The sequence below is a fragment of the Aspergillus multicolor genome (assembly GCF_047715735.1).
Source record: "Aspergillus multicolor strain CBS 133.54 unplaced genomic scaffold BDW74scaffold_19, whole genome shotgun sequence".
In the NCBI taxonomy this organism is placed as follows: Eukaryota; Fungi; Ascomycota; class Eurotiomycetes; order Eurotiales; family Aspergillaceae; genus Aspergillus; species Aspergillus multicolor.
The window spans coordinates 546,163-569,492 of NW_027395970.1; the positions used below are offsets into that span (position 1 = coordinate 546,163).

At 49.0% G+C, this 23,330-nt stretch overlaps 10 protein-coding genes across 10 annotated transcripts; 5 read left to right on the forward strand and 5 right to left on the reverse strand.

Annotated features, from left to right (window-relative positions):
* The first annotated feature begins 921 nt into the window (after positions 1-921).
* On the forward strand, positions 922-3,080 carry BDW74DRAFT_41288 (putative arginine transporter). The gene is made up of 3 exons (XM_073732723.1): positions 922-1,225; positions 1,293-1,715; positions 1,768-3,080. Exons 1-3 carry the CDS (start codon positions 1,015-1,017, stop codon positions 2,826-2,828), a joined length of 1,695 nt encoding a protein of 564 aa, XP_073582259.1. The 5' UTR covers positions 922-1,014; the 3' UTR covers positions 2,829-3,080.
* A 455-nt stretch (positions 3,081-3,535) lies between these two features.
* BDW74DRAFT_156578 (putative AMP-binding enzyme) lies at positions 3,536-6,395 on the forward strand. The gene is made up of 4 exons (XM_073725023.1): positions 3,536-4,130; positions 4,191-4,446; positions 4,492-6,082; positions 6,141-6,395. Exons 1-4 carry the CDS (start codon positions 3,957-3,959, stop codon positions 6,244-6,246), a joined length of 2,127 nt encoding a protein of 708 aa, XP_073582260.1. The 5' UTR covers positions 3,536-3,956; the 3' UTR covers positions 6,247-6,395.
* Positions 6,396-6,554: 159 nt separating this feature from the next.
* On the forward strand, positions 6,555-7,490 carry BDW74DRAFT_179950 (uncharacterized protein; the record flags this gene model as incomplete). Its single annotated transcript, XM_073729591.1, has 3 exons — positions 6,555-7,053; positions 7,125-7,217; positions 7,273-7,490. The coding sequence occupies 3 exons, from the start codon at positions 6,555-6,557 to the stop codon at positions 7,488-7,490; spliced, it is 810 nt and encodes a 269-aa protein (XP_073582261.1).
* On the reverse strand, positions 7,377-8,985 carry BDW74DRAFT_41339 (uncharacterized protein). The gene is made up of 4 exons (XM_073732725.1): positions 8,712-8,985; positions 8,265-8,653; positions 7,752-8,207; positions 7,377-7,685 (listed from the first exon to the last, which is right to left on the reverse strand). Exons 1-4 carry the CDS (start codon positions 8,795-8,797, stop codon positions 7,651-7,653), a joined length of 966 nt encoding a protein of 321 aa, XP_073582262.1. The 5' UTR covers positions 8,798-8,985; the 3' UTR covers positions 7,377-7,650.
* Positions 8,986-9,145: 160 nt separating this feature from the next.
* BDW74DRAFT_156585 (WD repeat protein) lies at positions 9,146-12,242 on the reverse strand. The gene is made up of 3 exons (XM_073725024.1): positions 12,193-12,242; positions 12,040-12,132; positions 9,146-11,985 (listed from the first exon to the last, which is right to left on the reverse strand). Exon 3 carries the CDS (start codon positions 11,974-11,976, stop codon positions 9,463-9,465), a length of 2,514 nt encoding a protein of 837 aa, XP_073582263.1. The 5' UTR covers positions 11,977-11,985; positions 12,040-12,132; positions 12,193-12,242; the 3' UTR covers positions 9,146-9,462.
* A 305-nt stretch (positions 12,243-12,547) lies between these two features.
* Positions 12,548-14,160, reverse strand: pmp47 (putative peroxisomal membrane protein Pmp47). Its single transcript, XM_073725025.1, has 3 exons — positions 13,812-14,160; positions 13,021-13,748; positions 12,548-12,966 (listed from the first exon to the last, which is right to left on the reverse strand). Exons 1-3 carry the CDS (start codon positions 13,943-13,945, stop codon positions 12,854-12,856), a joined length of 975 nt encoding a protein of 324 aa, XP_073582264.1. The 5' UTR covers positions 13,946-14,160; the 3' UTR covers positions 12,548-12,853.
* A 297-nt stretch (positions 14,161-14,457) lies between these two features.
* Positions 14,458-16,291, reverse strand: BDW74DRAFT_156592 (Rab family GTPase YPT1). Its single transcript, XM_073725026.1, has 6 exons — positions 16,150-16,291; positions 15,784-15,907; positions 15,668-15,715; positions 15,383-15,610; positions 15,228-15,287; positions 14,458-15,198 (listed from the first exon to the last, which is right to left on the reverse strand). The coding sequence occupies exons 1-6, from the start codon at positions 16,158-16,160 to the stop codon at positions 15,082-15,084; spliced, it is 588 nt and encodes a 195-aa protein (XP_073582265.1). The 5' UTR covers positions 16,161-16,291; the 3' UTR covers positions 14,458-15,081.
* Positions 16,292-16,642: 351 nt separating this feature from the next.
* On the reverse strand, positions 16,643-20,338 carry BDW74DRAFT_156594 (M1 family metallopeptidase). Its single transcript, XM_073725027.1, has 12 exons — positions 20,023-20,338; positions 19,804-19,973; positions 19,306-19,730; positions 19,029-19,250; positions 18,850-18,967; positions 18,674-18,790; positions 18,585-18,610; positions 18,315-18,525; positions 18,187-18,257; positions 17,693-18,135; positions 17,426-17,638; positions 16,643-17,361 (listed from the first exon to the last, which is right to left on the reverse strand). The coding sequence occupies exons 1-12, from the start codon at positions 20,289-20,291 to the stop codon at positions 16,767-16,769; spliced, it is 2,880 nt and encodes a 959-aa protein (XP_073582266.1). The 5' UTR covers positions 20,292-20,338; the 3' UTR covers positions 16,643-16,766.
* Positions 20,339-20,423: 85 nt separating this feature from the next.
* On the forward strand, positions 20,424-22,369 carry BDW74DRAFT_41413 (TFIIH/NER complex subunit SSL1). The gene is made up of 3 exons (XM_073732726.1): positions 20,424-20,782; positions 20,858-21,193; positions 21,267-22,369. The coding sequence occupies exons 1-3, from the start codon at positions 20,556-20,558 to the stop codon at positions 22,069-22,071; spliced, it is 1,368 nt and encodes a 455-aa protein (XP_073582267.1). The 5' UTR covers positions 20,424-20,555; the 3' UTR covers positions 22,072-22,369.
* Position 22,370: 1 nt separating this feature from the next.
* On the forward strand, positions 22,371-23,234 carry BDW74DRAFT_41414 (DUF5572 domain-containing protein). The gene is made up of 2 exons (XM_073732727.1): positions 22,371-22,754; positions 22,854-23,234. The coding sequence occupies exons 1-2, from the start codon at positions 22,501-22,503 to the stop codon at positions 23,185-23,187; spliced, it is 588 nt and encodes a 195-aa protein (XP_073582268.1). The 5' UTR covers positions 22,371-22,500; the 3' UTR covers positions 23,188-23,234.
* Positions 23,235-23,330: the final 96 nt, after the last annotated feature.

A 23,330-nucleotide genomic window follows, 5' to 3' on the forward strand; every position in this document is an offset into this window, starting at 1 on the left:
ATGCCATGGAAATCAATTTGTTTGTCTTGTCACGATGACTGGCTGATGAAGTATTGGTTTCAGGTAGACACAGTGTTCGCCAAATGGGAAGTATTAGTCCTCGTACAATATACATCCATGTTCCTAGTGTCGGCATGGCTGCTTGGAATTGCTTGTCTCTCAGCCTCTTACAAGCCCGTGATGTATAATAGTTAGCCTTCTCAGTACACGATATGAACGTTATAATTTAGAGGGAGCTTATACTACTGCGCAGAAGGCTCCAAAAAAGAACTCGAAAGTAGATGAATGGGAAGATCGGGGAGAAGGTCTCCGCCGTTATCCAAGATTCAGTCCTGGCGGCTGTTATTTGCCTCCTTGGTGGCGCATCCGTGCAATCTACGAAAAAAAAAAAAAACCTTCAAAACTTTTCCGGCCCACTTCGGAAACAGCAATGCTCCCCACACTATCAGAGCTTTGAGGGCTATGATTGGGTTTGTAGCTCGATGCCATGCCATAGCAGGCAATGACATATGCGGCGGACTTCCGAGGAAAAGAGCGAAAACCTTTCCAGAAGGCGTGGTCGAGATGTCTGAATCGAGAGCCAGCGTTGCATTTCATGATTTATCGCCCACCATGAGGAGACCCGACCAGGCGCCCCCTCATTTTGCCTGGTTTTCCTTACATAACATCTTCTGTCTCATGAATTCCATTACTGCTGCCATTTTGTCATATCTTTTATCTCTTGACGCACTCCGCAAAGACGGGAGAAATTCTCTAAGAAGTGCGGTCCTTGGGGTTCTTGCTGGGCCTCTCGCCCCCGTCAAATTGCTTCGCTTTCCGCGCGTTTGAAAGCAAGAGTCAGAGTCTGGTCTGGGTGGAGCCAGACCTGACATTTTTTTCCACGCGAACCGTCTTCTCTTCTTCTTTTCATCTTTCACCTCACCTATCTATACATCCTTCAAGCTCATAGCAGACGCCCTTGATCGTCTAGTCTCCGGAATCCTCGGCCATTGGACTGACTCATTAGGGCCAGCCATGTCCTACGAGCACGGCCTCAACAGCACGGCGGCCCAGGGAGGGAAGGACAAAATGATCAACGATGAAGCCGTCCAGGTCACTGCCGCCCAATCACCTCTCGGCCTGGACGATGCAGATTGCGAGAAACATGGCGCCGGTCGCGAGTCCAACCCTCTACCGGACCTGAAGCGGAAGCTCAAGAGCAGGCATTTGCAGATGATTGCTATCGGTATGCTTCCGGGCGATACTTCGCGAAATCGGCGAGCATGTCTGAAGAAATATGCTAACCAAAGCAGGCGGCACGATTGGCACCGGTCTTTTCATCAGCAGTGGCAGTGCTATCTCGACCGCAGGCCCTGTCGGAGCTTTGATTGCATACATCTTCATCGGATCCATCGTCTTCTCAGTTATGACGGCATTGGGAGAGATTGCTACCTACCTGCCCATTCCCGGAGCCTTTACCTCCTATGCTACTCGATTCATTGACCCTAGCTTGGGCTTTGCTATGGGTTGGATTTATTGGTTCTCCTGGGCTATCACCTTTGCCCTCGAGCTCACGGCAACCGGGCTAATCATCCAATTCTGGAACAAGGACCTCAATATAGCGATCTTCATCGCCGTCTTCTGGGTCTTCATCACACTGTTCAACATGCTTCCAGTCAGCTTCTTCGGCGAGCTAGAATTCTGGTTTTCTAGCATTAAAGTTCTTACTGTGATTGGTGGGTCCACACACCTGTGGATTCACGCTGCCCTAACTGACGGTGTCACTAGGCTTCATGATTTTCGGAATCTGCATCAACGCTGGCGCGGGACAAGAAGGCTATATTGGATTTCGCTACTGGGTAGATCCAGGTCCATTCGTAGCCTACACGGGTATCCATCCTCAATCGACAGCCAAATTTGTTGGGTTCTGGGCTGTTCTCGTCCAGGCTGCATTTGCTTACCAAGGGACGGAGCTGGTTGGTATCGCTGCCGGCGAGACTGAGAATCCTCGCAAAACCGTGCCTTCAGCCATCCGCAAGACGTTTTTCCGCATCCTGTTCTTTTTTGTGTTGACGATCTTCTTCATCGGCATACTTGTGAGAAGTGACGACAAACAGCTCCTTAACGCGGATGGAAACGACGCGAATTCGTCCCCATTTGTCATAGTTGCCAACAATGCTGGAGTAGCAGTCCTGCCAGACATCATTAACGCGGTTCTGCTAACTGTGGTCCTTTCCGCCGCAAACTCCAACGTCTATAGCGCCAGTCGCATTCTGATCGGCCTTGCCCAGGAAGGGTTTGCTCCCCGTTTCTTCAAGAAAACCTCGAAGAACGGTGTGCCTTACTACAGTGTGGCGTTCGCATCAGCATTTGGCTTACTTGGATTCATGAACGTGTCCAACTCTGGCGCTACCGTTTTCAACTGGTTTCTGAACATCTCTAGTGTAGCCGGTTTGATTTCATGGGCATCCATTTTGGGATGCCATCTCGCATTCATGCGTGCCCTCAAAGCTCGCAACATCTCCCGTGACCTCCTCCCCTATAAGGCGATGTGGCAGCCATGGTTTTCATGGTACGGGCTTTTCTTCAACGTTCTGATCATCCTAACCCAGGGATTTACTGCCTGGCTCATCAAGTTCAGCGTGTCGGACTTCTTCGTTGCTTACATCAGCGTGATTCTCTTCGTCGTCCTTTACGTTGGCCACAAAATCGTCTACCGACCTGCGTTTGTTCGTCCTATTGAGGCGGATATCGACACAGGTCGTATTGCGCTGGAGAACGAATACTGGGAGACTACCATCTCCGACGAGAAGTGGTACAAACGGGTGTACAACTCAATCTTTTCATAGATTGCCATGCCCTTTCACTATACTGTTAATAACTACATACATTGGAGATGATTCAGTTATGATGTGATCATCTTTCTGACTATCTCCGCTCTGTACATTATGAGTCTACATATTTGATGTCTGCATCGCATGGAGTTGGGTGACTTGAATTGAATTGAATATTTGACGATCGTTGTGCTGCATTTTCATGTGTATAATATATTAATGTATTTTATCTAGAGCAAGTTGAATCAGACTAGTACTGCTCATTCACCCATTTCATGTTTTGAGATTGCGTAGTTTGATACTGGCGAAACGTGGGAGTAGATCCACGGAGTATTCTGCACGTTCTGGTCTTCTCCCCGTGGTCGGTGGCGACCACCCGCCGCCCAAGTACCTATGGCGTAAAACGTACGTATCCGGAAACCCAAGTCAGCGGTCATGCTGTGGACATAAATATGAGTATGATGAGTTCATTAATGCACGTGCAGCTTCATGTTATAGCCCATTCGTTGTCTTGATCCTTGGCAAGAATCATGAAGGACAGCTCTATTTGTCTAGCCACGCCGATGTACTTACTCCGTACCTGCCAGTTTAGAAGGAGCCATGTGAGCAAATAATGATCACAAGACAGTGCCAGCTTCACCAATGCCAGCTTCACCAAGTCCTGGGCGATATTTTCACAGCGAATAGAACACCGGACTCTGTCGTGTTCCTTGAGTCACGGCCTCGGCTCCAAGTCCTCTTTCCTTCTGCTTGTTGTCGAAACCTCGAAGCTAGGAAAGTACCGAGGCTCCTTCCGTAAACGGGCGGGCCCACTGGGTCTCCATTGGACATCTCTAAATTTCGGGGCTGCCGACTATCCCCGTTTGCTGCACGACTTTCAACTGCCGCTTCATGGTTGATGGTCAATCCTTTGTTCTAGCTTTCTCTCTTTTCCTTTTCTTTGCGCGCTTCACTTGGTAGAAATTTGTTGTCTTCTTTCTTTGTTCTCATCGTTCCCCGTTCACCGACACCTACAGCACGGGGTTTCTCCTCTGATCCATCTCCGCCACCACTCCGTCCCTAGACCCGGTTTTTCTCCCCATCGATCCCTGCGGTGTACGGCTGATCAAAGTTGCCGTTGGCACATTGCTTTTTTTCTCGGCCATGTTTTTCTCTCAAGAGCGGGTTCATTACGCTCGTGCTGCGGAGCTCACTCAGGAGCCTCCGAAAGGCAAGCCTTATTCCGTCGCTATACCGGGCACACAGAAGGAAGGACGGAGCCCGATTTACCGTTCTTGGAATTCACAGCAGGAGTTGGTGAAGACCTTGGACCCGGATGTATGCGCAGAGCCTCACTATAGGATGCCTTGGTAGACGGCTTGGAGTTAACGGCTTTAGGTGACCACTGCCCACGAGATTTTCGAGTCGACCGCGAATGCAACCCCCAAGGCCGATTGTCTTGGATGGCGTCCTTACGATCCGGCGACGAAGACCTGGGGTCAATATCAATGGCTGAGCTATGGTACAGTCCAGAAACGGCGCACCAACTTCGGTGCTGGCTTGGTGGAGCTACATCACAAGCACAAATGTGCTCGTCCCGGGCAGTACGGTGTCGGTCTTTGGTGCCAGAATCGCCCTGAGTGGCAGATCACAGGTATATTGTTCTCACCGGACACTGCAGTATAATACTTACTTTTAGACCTGGCATGCATGTCACAGAGCCTGTACTCGGTCTCCATTTACGACGTTCTTGCCTCAGATGCGACGGAATATATTATCAATCACGCCGAGTTGAGCTGTGTTGTGACCTCCTTACCTCACATTCCAACATTGATCAAGTTGAAGCCTATTCTACCCAACCTGAAGATTATCGTCAGCTTAGACTCACTCGACGCGGGTGAACCAGCCGGCCAGTCCAAGCGCGCCCTTCTGGAAACTATGGCTGCTGATCATGACCTCACCATCTACAGCATAGACCAAGTCGAAGCTCTGGGCGCGACCGCTAACCGCCCTCTCAGTCCCCCCAAGCCCTCGGATATTGTCACTATCAACTATACGTCTGGCACTACAGGCGCCCCCAAAGGCGTGGTCCTTACCCACGAGAACGCGGTTGCTGCTGCTTCTGGTGCTCTGGTGGCCGTGTCTCACGCACGCGATGATACATTCCCGTCGTATCTTCCACTCGCCCATATTTTTGAGCGCCTCACGGAACACGCGGCACTCTGGTCCGGTGCTCGCATCGGTTATTTTCATGGAAACATCTTGGAACTAGTCGATGACCTCAAGGTACTTAAGCCCACCGGATTCGTATCTGTTCCGCGCCTTTTCAGCCGATTCGGAAGTGCCATTCGCGCTGTGACCGTTGAGGCCCCTGGCTTTCGAGGAGCTCTGTCCAAACACATAGTTGCGGCGAAGAGCGCAAACCTAAAAAACCCAGACCCAAGCAAGGCTACTGTAAAGCACGCTTTGTATGATCGGATTTGGGCCAAGAAAGTCGCTGCAGCCATCGGGTTAGAACATGCAAAGTCCCTTGTTTCAGGATCTGCGCCTTTGGATCCTTCTCTGCACGACTTTTTACGAGTAGCCATTGGCGCCGATTTCTCCCAGGGATATGGCCTGACTGAGACTTACGCTATGGCATGCGCACAGTCTCCAAAGGATGTCTCATCTGGCAACTGCGGGCGTGTCGCTCCCTGCACGGAGGTGTGTCTGCTGTCCTTACCAGACATGGAATATTCGGTGGATGATAAACCTTTCCCCCGCGGTGAACTTCTAATTCGGGGCCCCAATGTCTTTAAGGAGTACCTCAAAAATCCGGAAGAGACAGCCAAGGCCATTACTGCGGACGGGTGGTTTCGGACGGGCGATGTCGCCAAGATTGATGATATGGGTCGCATCATAATCATCGATCGCCGGAAGAACGTTCTGAAATTAGCACAAGGAGAATATATCTCACCTGAACGTCTGGAGGGTATCATCACGTCGGAGTTGGGCTATCTCGCGCAAGCTTACGTGCACGGTGATAGCCTGCAGACTTTCTTGGTTGGCATCTTCGGTGTACAGCCTGAAATGTTCGCACCATTCGCCAGCAAGATACTTGGTCGGACCATTGCACCTACCGACATTGCAGCCATCAAGGCAGTGCTGCAGGACAGCAAGATTCAGAAGGCTGTATCGAAGGATCTCGAGCGTGTGGCTAAGAAGAACAAACTCGCGGGATATGAGCGGGTTAAGAATTGCGCTCTCATGGTTGAGCCATTCTCAGTAGAGAATGACCTGCTGACTCCGACGTACGTATTGTATTGCCTTTTCTTCCAATTTCAGGCGACTGCTAACTCATATGTATAGCCTCAAGCTCAAACGCCCACCCGTTGTGAAGAAGTACCGCCAGCTTCTAGATCAACTGTACAAAGACGCCAATATTGAACAGTCTGCTCCTAAGGCTAAGCTGTAGTCTATCCAAGGCTGCAATGGTTTGTGGTTACCTTCTCTGTACATAGCAAGTTTATACCTGGCGGCTTAAGTCTCTGTGTAAGCCTAAATCATAACTGTATGATATATCAATGAATAGACTTAATATAACCATGAAGATTTGGGTATATTGATTAGGTGTTGAATATGTGCAGCCCGCTATATGGTCAACTATAACATGTGATCAGCACTGTAAGCTTGAACCTGAGGCTTGGCATCAGCTCAGCTTCCGGAACTTCAACTTTCTTCCATCATCAGAGTAAGAGCCTGGACCAACCTCACCACGCCAAGATGCTACTGCTGAATACTCTTTCATTCCTATTTCTATTGGCACCTGCAGCCCTTTCTTCTAAACTAACAATTACAATCCCACCCTCACCGGCCCTTCCAAATCCTCACTCTCTTCCAGCAGACACACACGCAACATTCACCTCAAGGACCCTTGTCAGTCCGCTAAGAGCTTCCCTCACTCGCTCTGCGACCTTTGTCTTTACCGACTTTGCCGCAATCGAGCAGAAGGCCTCCCAGGAAGACAATATCTCCGGGTCATACCTGCTCGACATCCGATCCTCGGAATATGTCTTTACACCGCTGAGGGTTGACCTTGATGAGAAGGGCGAGGTGACTGGTGTCTGGGAGACATTACTTGGTAATGAGTGGGGGAACCGCGGGGCTGAGAAGTATGTTAGGCCTGTTGGCGAGAAAGCCGGCGGTCGAATTGGAGACGAGGGGGTCGTTATTGATGTGAGAGCTATCGGGAGGAAAGCCTTCTATGAGGTCCGGCAGACTTGTAAGTGTTCTCCTCCATGCCCTTTGAGACTGAATCGACGTGGTCGCTGATGCTGAGATCTAATATGACAGTCTCGCCGCTGTCGCTCTTCAAGAACCCCATGATTCTGCTCGCGCTCGTGGCGCTGGGGTTCACCTTTGGAATGCCCAAGCTCATGGAGAATAGTATGTCTCTTGTTTGTGTTTTTCCTTTCTTCGTTCATGCTAACGGATTGATCAGTGGATCCGGAGCTGCGCGAGGAGTTTGAAAAACAGTCTCGCGCGTCGCCGATCTCTGGTGCTCAGAGTGCTATGGCAGGCGGAGGCCCTGCAAACTTCGACCTTGCGGGTTGGATGGCTGGAGCTGCGCCACGGGGACAACCGGCCCCCGTAGCTGGATCTGGGAATGCTGGTGCCGCCAGTGGAAGGGAGAGTAGAGGAAGCGCGAGAAGAAGATGAGATGATCGAAGAATTTACATAGCTGTACAACTAGTTGGTATGTTCTATGGAAGATATGGTTAGGACGAAGCTGATTCATTCACACTGCATGTATATGCTCATAGATTATTATGTGGAGGTAGGGCTTGGCAGGTAGGACTTGGCCAACTTTAGGTGACGTTCATAAGTTAGGCAATACGCGAAGATCATAAGTCTCTGTACAGAACCATCATAAATCAGTAGCCACGAGTTATAAATATAGCGACAAGAACTAGAAATCACCGCCAAAGTCATCTCCGCCGCCAAAATCACCCCCACCGCCATAATCACCACCGTAGTCATCATGGTCATCATCAATCGCATCGGCCAACAATGCACCTCCAATCAAACCACCACCTACACCCAATGCTGCTGCGCCGGCCATACCCATACCGCCTCCACCCTGCCGGCGCTGCGGCTGCATCCCTCCACCATAGTAGCCTTGCTGGGGGTAGCCGTAGCCAGGTTGCGGTCCATACCCGACTGGAGGTCCATACCCCTGCTGCGGCGGGTAATACCCGCCTGCCCCCCCATACCCCTGTCCAGGACTGGGAGCACCATAGCCACCCACGGGAGGATACCCGTAGGCGGCCTGCTGGTGGTGGTGTGGCCGCGGAGGCGCAAAGCCAGGCCGGGGCCCTGAAGCAGATGAAGCCTTGCTCATGAGCTTACTGAAAAAGCCCTTCTTCTTCTCCTTGCCTTTATCTCGGTCAGCCGTTGAGGCTGAAGGTGCCGGAGAATGCGGGGTGTCGTTACTGTTGTAGTACCCTGCTGCGGCGCCAGGAGGGGCGGAACCGGACCTCGCGTCTTCTTCGGCTTGGAGTCGCGCTGCCAGCTCCGCATCGCTCTCGACTGTGCCTTTTATGGTGCCGGAACCGCCGCCGGATGTTTCGGGGGTGGATGCGGACTCGCCGTTATACGGATTATTCGAGGAGAAGCGATGAGCGTTTTTTGTGTCTGTGGCCTCGGCGCTGGCGACAGCGGAGGGATTTCCCGGTCCCGATTCCTCGTATGAAGGCGGAGGCGGAGCTGGATCTGTATGGCTACTGTGCGGTTGTTCCGAGGCCGGGACCGGCGCTGAAGTTGATGGTGTGGACTGGGGCGGTTCCCATTGAGATCTGCCGGTGGCTAGGTTGATAAAGAACCTATAGAGCGGTGTTTGATTAGCTTCAGGCCCGCATGTAGGATCAAGAGGATGCGGACCATTGTTTATAGTTGTCATCATATTGTGTTTTCCAGCCCTCTGGCACAAATGGGGGAGGGGGCCCGGGTGGCGGAGCGAATGACATCAAAGCAGATCCGGGCTGAAAAACCTATAGCTGAAGCAGAGGAATGTTTGAATATGAAACAAAAGCCGCCGAAATAGGTTTTCCGAGATAGAGTGGTGGAGGGATTGTGTATATGTTAAGGCAGAGGTTACTGTGGAATATATGGGGTATGGCGATGATGGCGATTTATATATTACCCATGATTGCCGCATTGTATTGTACCTAATAATGTCAGCAGTGACGTCTATTGGTTGCTCTGTCTTGGAACATCTGCTGATTGTGGCTGTGTCTCAGCCACCATTGTTATGATCTGTATAGAAAGTGTTCTTACCGGTATATCAAATTTTCAGTTTTTTTAAACGTGGATAAGTTACCATCAGCACGGAATGTGGCTGAGGTAGCCTGCTGGCTTGGATATACAGAATATAGGTATATTTATGGACTTGCTCTGGAGTCAGTAGTATGATGTCATACAGTACGCGATATGTATGAAAGATTAGTGTCCAGGCCATCTACGTTCCTATACTCCCTACCTTGTATCTTGTGGACACTTCGTGTTATAATTTATTTCAACAGAGAAAGTAAACTGTTGGCTATTGTGGCAATTATATTCATCAATTCATACGGGCTATGTACAGAGACAAAAATCAGGATGCTTGCTGATTACCTATCTGGATAACAACCTTTCACTCGGCAAAGTTCGGGTCTATGGTACCACTATCCGGCCACCAGAAGTCATCGTCTGAACTGCTCGCCTCCTCTTCCAGCATATGTGCCATGGAGTTTGACTCAGTATCTGAGTCGCCAGTAAGATCTATAACACTAGGCTCGATTTTGCTGATAATAGGGATACCCATTCCTGGTCTCATATGTTTGCGCTTTGATGGGGCCTTGCGGGCAGGATTGTGCTCTTCATCGGGCTCATTGCATAGATCAATAAAGTTGGCGTGTGTTTTGACCATAATTCCAGGATTTCGCCTCTTGTTCCGGCCACGCTTTTTATTTCGTATTTGAGCGAGTAAAATGTGTCTCTCAATCTCCTCGCGCGCCGTAGCAGTCAGCCCTTTGCGATGTTCAGGCGCCAAGCCACCTAGTTGTCGTATCTCGTATCTTGTTTCGAGACCAGTAACTGCGATTTGTTCTGACTGTGTTCCAGCGGGCCGAGCCCAGATAGCAAATGGGCCCTGATAAAAAGGCCCCTTGCCCGGGCCATATACAGGATGTCGTTCTATCTGCCCCGTTGCCATCAATTCCCGTGCCGCCTTCACCCCGGAGTCTGGATCGGACTCCTCCGTTGTACTGGGGCATTCTCTGAATGCGAAAGTCGCGGACTGATCAGACATGAAGGGGCTGTTAGAGAGGAGATGTACCCCACCAGAGACATCTCCAATCAGTAGGTTCGTTTGGTCAGGTGAAATTGCGCCGCTCATTATCCCCTCCTTGAGACAAGCGACATCTTCCACAAGCACATCCTCAGGGGCACGAAGAATATTCCATTTCTTAACCATGCCATCTGAAGCACCTGTGTAGAATTGATCAAGGGCCGTGCCCCAAACCTGCATATTGACACCGGTGTCTGCCAGCTCTCTGCCAATTTCTTCATCCAGTTGGTTTAAAGGATCCCCATGCCTTAGCCTGTGAAGGATTTCATCAGGATTTCGTCTATCCCAAACATAAGTGATCCCGTCCGTACAGCTAGCGGAAATATAGTTGGTGTTCCTCGGACAGAATACTACTTCATTCATGTCTAGAGCCGGACATTCCAGTTCCATGACACGAGTCTTGCGGCTTAGTGGCTCATAGAGATTCACGGTTGATTGAGTACCCCGAGAAGCTTGCTGACCAGCAGTGCAAGCTATTGCAAACATGGGTAACACAGGATGCCAAGTAATATCAAAGACATTCTGTGAGCTTGGGGAGAAATACTCAGGAATGATTGTTGATTCCCGAACACGGTAGGCAGCAAGAAGGCCATGTTGAGCCACCCCATCTTCTCTCTCAGACATCCCTGCAAGCAAATAGTCTTTGGTTGCGTGGGTAGAACCCCATGCTATTGATGTTGGTACCAATTCAACGTCCCCTGCTTTCCTTGATCTCGTCCGTGGCAATTCAAGCGCTGCATATTGAGCTTGGTCCACGTTCCAATAACCAATAGTTTGTGTCCCGATAGCCAGCAGATTCTCGGTGAAATTTGAGCGTGCCATAACAACCACCTTAGAGTCATGCTCCAAGGTCTTGTAACATCCAGGTCTTCCTCTTGAGGTGTCCCAGAGCTTGACAGTGTTGTCGTAACTCGCAGTGTATAAAGTGTCTTTGAACCATTGTACAGCAGTGACACTCATATAAAGACATGCATCATTCAAGACGCTGATATTCGGACGCTTGATAGAATGGTCTGGTAGTTCATGCAACTCATTGGTAACGAGGTTGCCAAACATTAGATTGTTCTTCCTATTATATGCCATCATGTGCTCATCACACTGTGCAGTTGCGCCTGCTGCAAATTTTGTCCCATCTGGTGACCATGCCAGCGAGACGACATCGTTGGAAGCACCTTTCCATGTTTTGCACACTTTAAAGTCGCCTGTAAACTTTGCATATAGCTGTGACGTATAGTAAGTGCCCAATTCTCGCGACAACAAACTTTTAACTGGGTTCAGTCGCTGAATGGCCTTATCTGAGGTAGCGGGGAGTACTGAAGCGCGGGTGGCGATAGGCTGCGCCCGGGACAAGCCATTAGATGATGTCTCCAATGGGTGCTTTTTTTCCTCACTTTCAGTATCATGAAGAGAAAACTTTTGGTAATAGTTTACGGGCTCAACTCTTGGACGGCCAGAACGTCGTTTTATCGCAAGCCTGGGTGTATCACTCGCAGGCGACGAGGTTCCTGAGGACGATTCTTGTAGGGGGATTGACGCTTTTTTCCTAGCCACTGGCAAGGCAATGGCCGGTTGCGGTCGTAGCTGTACATTCCCTCGTGGTATCTTTGCTCGAACTTTTGGCACAGCGGAGTGGAGCAAAGGACTTGGGATATTATCAGACCGTTGACTTGTATCCTGGACCTCTTGAAATGGACCTTTTATAAATCTAGAAAGCAAGTCCTCTGCCTCACTGCGCGCGGCTGGATCATCGGAGCCTAGACGGAGCGGGGTACCGGGATTCTTAGGCAATGAATCCCTTCCCCTTTCCATTTCAATCATGTTATGATTCTGTAATCATGTCTGAGTTATTGTTAAAAGCCTGAACTTGATTTGAATGCTTACCCGATATCTTTTCAACTCATTGAATCACCGTACCCAGATCTGCATAATTATCAAAGTAGATTGGTGCGTAGAGAAGCATGGTTTTTTGACATACTGAGAGTAATATTAGTCAAAGTGAGTTGAATGTAAAAAATGTGCTAATGGGGCACTGACACTTCAGTTGAAGTTCCAAAAGAGGCACACATTGAGAGCCAGAACCAAAGCAAATGAGATGACCCTGAGAATAACAGTAGAAGGATAGCTTTGTCTCGTGTTTGGAGGAACAGAAGGCAGAATAGCCGACGCGTGAAACGCGTGAAAGCCACTATTACCAAGACAAGTAGGCGGTCAGCAAATGACGACAAATATGCATCCTAAAAACTATGGATTTGTTTAGTTGCAGCTGAAGAAAGTCATATGTAATTGACTAAAATAGATAAATACTGAAGATAAACTTTAAAGAAAAAAGCAGGATACCAGTAAAGGCTCATTTTCTATGAAAGGTAGTCTGTAGCTGTTTTCGGGGTATATACTGCGTTCTTCAGGCCTGCTGCCGATGAATGGGTACCTCGCGAATCCAAGAACATATTATTTATGCTTGGCTTGGACATATTTTTAAGCGTCCATTATTAACTCAAGTCTTGTTCCAAATGCTAGAATACTGTTCAGATACGTGTAGGACAAAGATCCATCAAAACATGAAGCATGATTATCTATAGTCCGACCTACTCCGTAATCAACTGCTCCACAGTGGAGTTGGCTTGTTAAAACACACCCCTTTCTATGGTCCCTACTCATTACTCCGTAATAGTCTCCTGCCATCCCCAAAAAAGGTCTATTTTGGAAGGTGGCCCATCCTGAGTGACACCATTGAATCATAAAGAACATCTTTAAAGGCAAACAAAAAAGCGGCAGTTAATGCGCTTTGAGTCACTTTAGGTCCGATGCCTTGAGAGGTGTAAGCATGATTCTTGCTGACTATATCCGTGCTAGAAGACTTGCCTTTGTATAACCCAGTATATCCCTCTTCCTTGATAATCCTCTTTAAACTCCCATTCAAGCTTTCCCTGGGCCCGTCCTTACTGGCAACATGCATTCGGCTTTTCACTGTGATGTATGGGTAAGTGATTGAAGTGGCCAATATTTTGCCAAGAGCCCCGAGGTAGAATGCATCCTTTGGTGTCATACGGCGGCGGCGTTCCACTATGTTTTTCAACTGCTCAAAGATTGTGTACTGTAGAATAGGATTGATCACCAAGACAAGAGCAGGTAAGACACCGGCAAAGAGCGCTGTGGGACCCTCTTTCTGGAGGAGATCCATAAGCGTCCCCAAAGTAGATGACCGTTGCTTCGTGGGCGCACCGGGTAGGGGGTGATCATCCTCCGCCGACTTGCGAGCGGTCACTCTGGTGTTGATGACCCAAATTGGGTTGGTAAGCAGTACAGTTGCGCTCCCTGCAATTGCGCCTGCAATCATCGATTCAATTGTTGACAACTTCTTTGAACGGCCCGCCTTCTCGGCAGCCTTTTCAAAGGCCGACCGAGTCCACTCGTACCAGTAGTAATACACGAAGTTCGTGACACTGATACCAAACAACGCCGACTCGAGGCCGGAGTAGAGTCCGATTATCCCTTCCCTCTGTACGATGCGGCGAATCGCATCAATAGTCGAGGACTGCGCACGTTTGGATTCCACTTGCGCCCGGGTTGAAAGCGTGATGAGTGGGTATCTAGCAGAACAATTTCCGTGAGAATGTACTTGTATACCAGAGGGGGGTGCTTCTTGCACGCACGTCAGAGCCATGGACAGTATCCCGCCACCAGCGCCGGCCAGAGCGTGCGCTATATTGTCGCTCCGTTGAGCAGCGGCAGCAACGGCGGCAGCAGCGGCCACTCTTTTAGAGTCCTCAACCTTTGATAAAGACATAACAGACCTCAAAAATGCCCCTTTGAATCTAAATGCTAAAGGTGGTATACTGTCAAGCAAGTTTTGACACCGAAGGCAAGGATGTTATGGAAAGCAAATAGGGGGGAACACAGAAAGGAGTGATATACGAATTACGATCGGAACGAAAGGAAGGGGTGTGGTCGAGCTGACTTTCAGAGATGTTTGGATCGGATTCAATAATAATTGGAGTACGGAGTACGATGATTCGTCTCATGACGTTTGCCGAATCCTATACCTCGGCTGAAGATACGGTAAACTTCCGTAGAGCTGCAGCCATTTGGTAAAGTGATAATAATACAGGACCGACCCGCTGAATCAAAACACGACCACTAAATCCGTGTTACTTGCTACATTGACTGCGCGTCAGTACATTCAGTATCCGGGTTGTGGCCCGGATGGTTTGAGGCTAGATGCAGACTTTCCCACTATTCAGTACCATCTGGCCGAGGTTGGCTTTCCTCTCATCGGGTGCCTGGTGTAGTGATTAATACCTGCTCCTAAGAAATGATAAATTGGCTGAAGTTACATAGCTGTTATTCTGCATGTGATCGCGTTGGCAAATCTGCGATACCATGAGTTCAACGTAAACATGAATCAAGAACGACCGTTAATGAAAGGAAGATTGCACCAATTCTCAGTTCAGCCTTACAAGATCTACGACCTCTAATTTACCAAGGCGGCAACTACACAAGTCATTGAAGTGTTCCCTATTAATCGAACCTGACAAGATACGCAAGGAATCCAACCTAAAAGAAACAAGAGGAAATAAATGTAAAGGTACCAGAATGGAGTCGCAAAAACAGAGATTAAGCAGAAAGCGAAAAGGAACAACGTATCGGGGTAAAAAGCAAGCAGAGAGATGAAGTGCTAGTCCTTAAGAAGTGTTCCTGTGTAAAGACAACGCATAGCAGGCCGGCTAAGCATGGCGGAGAACAGATAGACCCCAACCTGGTTGTTCCCAGGTGGTTCAGATCGATCGACACCCCTTGTTCTGTGAAAAGGGGACAGACAGAGACCCCAAGCTTTACGTGCCATATGCTGGACCCTGTAAATGCTTTTCTATGCCCTGTCTTAACTGCAAACTACCAAAGTAGTCCGGCAATTCTGGTTTTTGTTCATGATTCGTCTAACAGCAGCCTCCAGCGGATCCCGATTGAACACCCTGGCCCTGGCCAACTTGCACAGTCGGCTTGTTGTTCACGGTCGCTGTGCCCATGCGCTCCTTGATTTGTCTGGCCATGGTCAAAAAAGCCTGCTCGACATTCGACGCGTTCTTTGCGGATGTCTCCAAAAATGGGATTCCTAGGCTATCGGCAAACTCCTAAAAGGCGCACAGGCAAGTCAGCCGAGTTGTCGGAATAACAAGGATATGAAGAGCGCCCGATTAAACTCCAAAATAGGAAATTAGCTACCGACCTTTGCAACAGTGTATTCCACGACTTTCTTGTCCTCCATATCGCTCTTGTTGCCCACGAGCAGCTTGTTGACACCCTCTGTTGCATAACGATCAATCTCCTGGAGCCACTGCTTCACGTTGTTGAAAGAGTCCATATCGGTGACATCGTATACAACGCAGATTCCATGAGCCCCACGGTAGTAAGATGATGTGATGGTTCGGAAGCGCTCTTGGCCTGCGGTGTCCCACTAGATATTCCGTCAGCTTTATCTGAGTGCAGGAGGGACTGGGTAGACTTCGCATACGATCTGAAGCTTCACCGTTTTGCCGTCAAGTTCGATAGTACGGATTTTCTATCGATACTGTCAGTTCTCAATTCAGTTGCGGTGAGTAAAACAATCGATAGTAAAGGTATACGCACAAAGTCCACACCGATAGTAGAGATGTAGCTTTCTGTATAGGTGTCATCGGCAAATCGAAGAAGCAAACACGACTTTCCAACGCCGGAGTCTCCTATGAGCAGAAGCTTGAAGAGATAATCGTATCTGTCCATAGAGTTAGGGCGCTGGAGTAGAAAAAAAAGCACTCGATCTTGGGGGAAGCCTGCTGTGGAGTACTCTAAGAAGTGAATACGTCAGCCAGCTGAATAGAGGTAAAGGAGCAGATGTGCGTAGAGACGAGACCAACTGAAAGACGAAGACAAACGACGTCCCTTCAACAACAAAGCAAGCGCGGGACTTTTGGGACATCTTAAAAGTGCAGGCAGACACTCAAAACAACTTACCACTCAGGGTTCATCTTGATTTCTATCGACGGGGTACTTTTTAGGATAAGAAAGAAGTTGATTAAGTGGGAGAGAGTTTCCGCGGCAAGACAAGAAAGCAAAGTTCAGGTGATGTAAATGTAGCAGTGTCAGCCAGGATGGACTTCGGCGGTGTTGCTAGAGTGCAGGAGAGCAAAGGAGCCCAGCGTGCAGGTAGCCTGTGACCGTTTCACGTTCTGCCCAGGCCCGCCAGCCTATGGCCAAATTCGGCTTAGTGTTCCGCTCAAAAATAGCCCAAGACCCCATTAGACGTCGACTCGTCGGTCACCCGTCCCTGCGCCAAAATCCAGCTTGTCGCTAGAGAAATATCTACAAGTAGCCTAAACATGTAGAGAAATATGTGCAGCTTGGCGAGCCTGGTACCTATTCAAGCTAATACTTTGCAAGGGGCAAATGCGTTTCCCACAAACGTCAGGTCAAGCACAGGAGTAAGCTGAGTGAGCACGGAGTATACGAGTTTCATCAACCAAGATGCATTTGATCTAGTAAGAGTGATAGATGTTATATCGAAGGATTCCCATGGCTAAATGATTTGCCCACTCCACAGTGACAGAGCTCGTATACAATACTAGTCCTTGCCATCAAGCATAGCCATGCCCCTGGAGCCATTTCAGGACCTGCTTTTCGTCCCTTTCTTTGTAATTAGCGTTGGTTCGAATACTGTCTGCCACGATCACCAAGGCGCGATCGTACGCATTGGTATCTTTGTATTGGAAGAAGGAAGCAATATCAGCACCTGTCTCGTGATCCGCAAACTTTGAGAGGCCCATTCGCACGAAGCGCTCGAAGACAACGTTGTTTGCTGATAAGCGCGCTTCTACGGCGTCCCAGTTCTTCTTCATATATTCCCACAGTAGGTGGCGAACTTTGGAGTTGGCAGCCAAGGAGACTGCACCATTATGCACGTCCTGAATGGCAACCTTGTCCGAGAACACAAAGTCAAGGTAATCATTGACAAGTGCAGCATCCTTTGTGCGTCCAAGTGCACCCAAACAGATTTCCTTACCATCAACGGAGTTGGTGCTGAGGTATTCATTTTTCACCGAATCGTACTCGGCCTTGGTGCCATCAGACACAGCGATACTAAATATGGTGGAGCGGAGATTTGTGTGGATAGCACTCTGGTCCTTTGCGGTTGCCCAAAGATCAAAGCGTTTCATAGCTTCGGCAACAATTCTAAGACGACCGATTTAGTCAAACCTCATAGTATTAGACATAGAAGTGACAGGGAAGCACGTACCTTTCGTTACCTGCAAGGCCTGACATTGCAATTAAAAGTTTCCGCAACTGAACTGTGAGATAATCCTCGCCGGACTTGAACTCCCAGCCAACCTTGTTCGCCGCAGTGGACGACAATCCACGGGCAAAAGCCTTTAAACCCTCGGCCACCTCTTCATTTTGTGAAAATACGGACCGTAAGTTGCCGACTGAAGACGAGATCTGCGACCAAACCCTGTAAGGCACATCAGCAAAGGTCGCAAACAATAGAGAGGGGAAAGCAACTAACAAATAGTTTTGTTCATCCTTGAAACCCTCCAGAAGAGACAACAAAGCCGCGGTGCTGCCTTCGCCGGACACGGCAAGAGCAGCAGCGTCACCAATCAAGCCGATCTTATCCTCAGTGCTCAGCGAGCCTAGGGCTTGACCGAGCTTCTCCAGTCTGCTGGGAGAATAGTTCGTTCGATAGAATCCCGCGAGATCCTTGTTGATTTTGAAGAATGAATCTTGCCCAAGGCCCTGAACAGTATCCGACTTAGAAATGAGGGCACGAGGCTCCTGCGCAGCCAATTCAGGGCCCGACTTGATACCGAGCGGAATCCACCACGTTGTATGATCTTCCTCGGGCTTAACGTCACCAGTGGAGAGGAAGCGGCTTTGGCGAACTTCTAATCGGCCCGCTTCTTCCGCGACGGTGACGACTGGGAACCCGATCTTGCGGATCCAGGGATCCTTGAGGATAATGTTAGAAGCCTATACCTCAGGAGGTTGATCACCACTTACCATGAAAGTGTTAACGTCCTGGCTCGATGCTTGGCTAAGAGCAGACCAAAGATCGTTGGTCGTAGCATTGCCTGTACGAAATTTTAGTAGCTGCGATGAAGGAAAGAGAGCGTTGGTTCTAGACATACCGTATGCGTGAGTCTTGAGATATTGGGCAACGCCACGAAGGAAAGTCTCTCGCCCCAGATGGGTGCTTAACATGCGAATGACAGAGCTCCCTTTGAGGTAGCTAATGTGGTCAAATATCTGATCAACTTCCAAAGCGTTTTTAACGGGTACTTGGATCGAATGAGATGCACGCAACGAATCGAGCTGGAACGCTTGTTGAACACCTTCAGCCTGTGTAACAGTCAATATACGTGCTGCGAGTTATTGAATTTACCTCGTGAGTTGCGTACCACAAACTGCGACCAAATATTCCAATCTATACTCGGTGTTAGACACACACGTTCTCAGCACAGTGGGTACGAAATGAGAATTGACTCACCTGGATAAAAGTGGTCGACAGCAAGCCACCCAACCCAAGTAGCAAAACCCTCATTCAACCACAACTCATCCCACCAGTCCATTGTTACGAGATTGCCGAACCACTGGTGTGCGAGTTCTCGTACATCTTAGGTCAGCTATGCTATAACAAATCCACTAGGCATACCGGAAACTCACCATGCGCTACGACGTACGCAATTCGATTTTTATAGCGAGTGTCTGATTTGCCCTCATCGAACAGAACAGCAGTGGTGCGGTATGTCACAAGACCCCAATTCTCCATAGCCCCCATAGCCTAAAGTTGTTAGAAAGGCTACATAGTCGTTCATCAGCAGGACATGAAGAAAAACACCTACAAATTCGTGCACCGCTAGGAGATCTGCCTTGGGTAAAGGGTATTCGATTTCGAACACTTCTGAGAAATAATCAACAGTCCGATGCGCGCATTCGAGAGCAAACCGCGCTTGTTCTTTGAGTCCCTTTGTTGTGTAGACGCGAACGGGGATGCTCTTTCCGTTGTATTTACGCTCGGTAAAGGCCTCAACGTAGTCAAAATCACCAACCGCCCAGGCCAGGAGCTGGAAGAAAAAGTACGTTAGTGAATGCCTGCTTCCATGGATGACGGATACGAACATAGGTGCTCATCACTGGGGTTGTGTCGAAAGAAACGACCTTGAGCTCCGGCTTGCTACCCGGTCTCTCAGACTTGATTGGCATGTTGCTGATGGCCGTTTGACCTTTGGGTACTTCAATCTCGAAATTAAATGTAGCCTTCAGGTTGGGCTCATCAAAGCAAGGAAAGGCCCTGCGAGCATCACAAGACTCGAACTGAGTGCTCAGCATGTAGTGAAAGTCTCCTTCCTTGGCCGTATCAGAAGTTGGCTCGACAGCGGGCTTATACTTTGAGCGGTAGAACCCAGCCATTGCATTGTTCATGGTGCCGGTGAACGAGATAGAGATAATGATCTCAGACTGTGGTAGTTCTTCAGGAAATTTGAGTGTTACACGCTCTGATTTCTGGTCATAGGTAATCTCAGACGATTTCGCCAATTGCACGCCTGCAGGCACGCCGTTGTCAGTGGAATTCGCCAGAAGAGAATTAAAGCTTGGTGGAATGACAACACTACGTACCATTTGATTTTAGGACCTCCGCGTGTTGTACTTCGATTTCTTTTGAATTGAGAACTACTTCCTTGGTGGGACCATTGACTTTGGAGGTAACTTTGACAATACCCCTGTAGCCCCACGGGCCACCGAGCTGTAGGTCGAAGAGAGAGATATCATAGTGCGCAGGTTTGGCCCTAGAGTTTTGATTAACTTGACACCGCCAAATCAGCAACTGTAACTCACGCGCTGGGAAGAGTATCTCTATCCTTTGATGCCATTGCGCGAACTTCAGAAGAGCAATGCCTGGTCGTGATTATCGGTAAAACTGGCCTGAGCGAACAAGCCAAGGGTGTGTGCGAGGAAAGATTGAGACGGGAGCGAGAAATCCGGTGAGATGAGGGGGAGGGGCGGCGGAGAGACGATACTGGTCGGAAAGGTCGATAAACTTGAGGCACTGGCAGGCAACGGAGCCCAGCGCATCTGGTTGACGAGATACTACGTCTCCCCCACATCTAGTCAGCCACTTCGGCGGTTATCGCCGGGAAGAAGTAACCTTTCAAAATCAGAATGGAGAGGTTCACACTATCATTTCAAACTTTTCAGAGTACTGAAACCTGACTTTTTTAACTGTGTTTATTTCGGTAGGTACGTTAGCGGAGGAGCTTGGACCTTACTCTGCCGATCCTACCGTAGGTACCTGCCCCGTACGGTACTCACAGGGCATTTGACAATCAAACGCGAAATTTAAGCTTCCCGTACAGCGTCCCACACACAACATGGCAGACTCTGATGATGAGTACATTGGCAGCATCTCAGAGAATGAAGGCGACGACAACATTGTCTCAGGGTCACGAGGCCCTGCAGGCCAGGCCTCAAAGCGGAGGAGACAGAAGGGCGGAGCGGAGTTTGAGCTTTCACGAACATGGGAGACTTTGGTTGAAGGCGCGGATGGCACAATAAGCTCGACGGTGGGGGGTTTATTGGAAGCTAGCAAAAGGAAGAGGTAAGTCGGTCTGGTCAAAGTCGGCATTGCCACGACCGTTGGCTTAGGACGCTATGCTGATTTTCCCTAATGAAGGCTCCTAAAGGACACAACACCGCTCCAACGTGGTATTATACGCCATATAATCCTGATTCTGGATTTATCACAGTCAATGATGGAGAAAGACCTACGGCCGACACGGTATCTTTTGACTCTACGATATGCCCAAGAATTCGTGAGGGAGTTCTTTGAGCAGAACCCCATATCTCAGATAGGTGTTATAGGCTTGAGAGACGGTCTTGCACTACGTATTAGTGACATGAGCGGCAATCCCACCGAACATATTAGCGCAATACAGGACTTGAGGAGTCAAGATCCGAAGGGCCTTCCGAGTCTGCAAAATGGGCTGGAAATGGCCCGAGGTGCACTATTGTAGGTTTCTTCCAAATCTGGAGACACGGCTAGCTTGACTCTCTACCATGTACTGACTGCTGTGTTCCTACAGCCATACCCCCAGCCACGGGACTCGCGAAATACTCATTGTCTTCGGCTCATTGCTCTCTTCCGACCCCGGTGACATCCATCAAACGATTAGTACACTGATCGATGACAAGATACGGGCTGCAGTAGTGGGACTTTCTGCCCAGGTGGCGATCTGCCGTGAGTTATGCTCAAAGACTAACGGCGGCGATGACACCTACTACGGCGTGGCCCTGAATGAGCAACATTTTCGAGAATTAATGATGGACGTAACAACTCCACCAGCCACATATTCCCAAAAACAATCCACAAGCTCACTTCTGATGATGGGATTTCCATCACGTACAATTGAATCTTTCCCTTCTCTTTGCGCATGTCATTCTAATCCCATGTCCGGAGGTTACCTATGTTCGCGGTGCAACAGCAAAGTTTGTGGTCTTCCTGCTGAGTGCCCAACCTGCGGTCTCACTTTGATTTTATCAACTCATCTCGCTCGGTCGTACCACCATCTATTCCCTCTAATGAACTGGGTCGAAGTTCCTTGGCGACGTGCCAGCCGCAGCACGGCTTGTTTCGCATGTGGTATCCCTTTCCCTGCTGTTCCTCCGGAAGATCGCCAGCAGGCAACTGAGAACCTCGCCAAGGGGATGAGTGTAAGCAGCCGTTACGAGTGCACAGCGTGCCACAACCATTTTTGTATTGACTGTGACCTCTTTGCTCACGAGGTGGTACATAATTGTCCTGGCTGTCAGAGCAGGGTTGCGCATCATCTCCAGGGTGATGCACCTAGAGGTCAAGACGACCTAGATCTAATGGATACCTCAAGGTAATGGCGTTTTTCATATATCTACTGAAAGAGAGTCTATAAAATCCGAAATGGGTTGCTTCGATGCCACTGCCTTCCGGCGATGTATCGAAATGACCACTAATCCAGGGAGTCTTGTTCAGGGTGTGTGTACCACTCAGTAAGGGAGCTCATATAATAATCTAGCACAGAAGCCTATGCGAGATGCTCTTTTAAATCTTGAGTTCAGTCAAGACTGAATATCAATCAGGGGACCTCGGCTAATTCTAGCTTTCTCCGCAAACTTCAAATCCACTATTTAAGAAAACCTTGCTATACAGTACATTAGTCTTCAAGACAGCGGGATCCGACCTAAATGCAAACAACCCGAAACTGGTTTTCGACACTCCAGCACAATTATTTTGAGTTATCTAGGAGAAAGCAAGACACCTAGACTTATAAGCGTTGCCTACCTATGGATACCGCCACAGAGCTGGAGGCTTCCTCCCCGCCTCCCCGCGCAGGCACCCCCAACGCTCAATCAGATTTGCAACAGCCGCAAGCAGATGATATTTTTGAAAAATTGAGGACATACCCATTCGCGGCAGATCCCGAATTTGCGAGTGGTCTTGCCATGATACTCGGTCATCCGGAAACGCCCGCCTCAGAAGAGGAGATAAGTTGCAATGACGATTTGGTTCTGCAAGCAAAGTGTTATTACTTTACTAGGTACGAATCATGAGGAGATGTCATTTATCTACTATTCGTCTGCCTAGCTTGGGCCTGCAGAATGTTACGACCCTTGTTAATTTGAGGTTCTTCTACTAGGAAGAACAATCTCGCGTCGCCGCTGAACGGGTCGACTTACAAGTCCTGGCTTGAATCTATACCTGCTTCGAATATCCCAATAAATGAAGTGCGAGAGACACGCTTATCAACCACATCTACGCAACCCTTGCCGGGTAATTCAGGACCAGTATCGACGCCCGCGTCGCAAGAACCAGCCTACCCCAATTCATTTGCTCATATCGTTGAGCTTATTACGACTGGTCAGCCAATTCCGGGAATCCAACAGATACCTGACACTCTTTTGACAGGCCAAGGTGCTGCAAGTGCGAGGCCCAGGAGATTAAAACCTTGGGAGAAAGAAGAAAATGTCTAACCTCTACATTTGCTTATAGACAAGGATATTGATAATCATAACAATAAAATTTCGGAACTCGAACCTTCAGTCACCCTACTACGCCGTGACTATGTAGTCTCAATCTAGCTTTTCTTGGAGAACGCGGGCTAAGGTTGATGCAA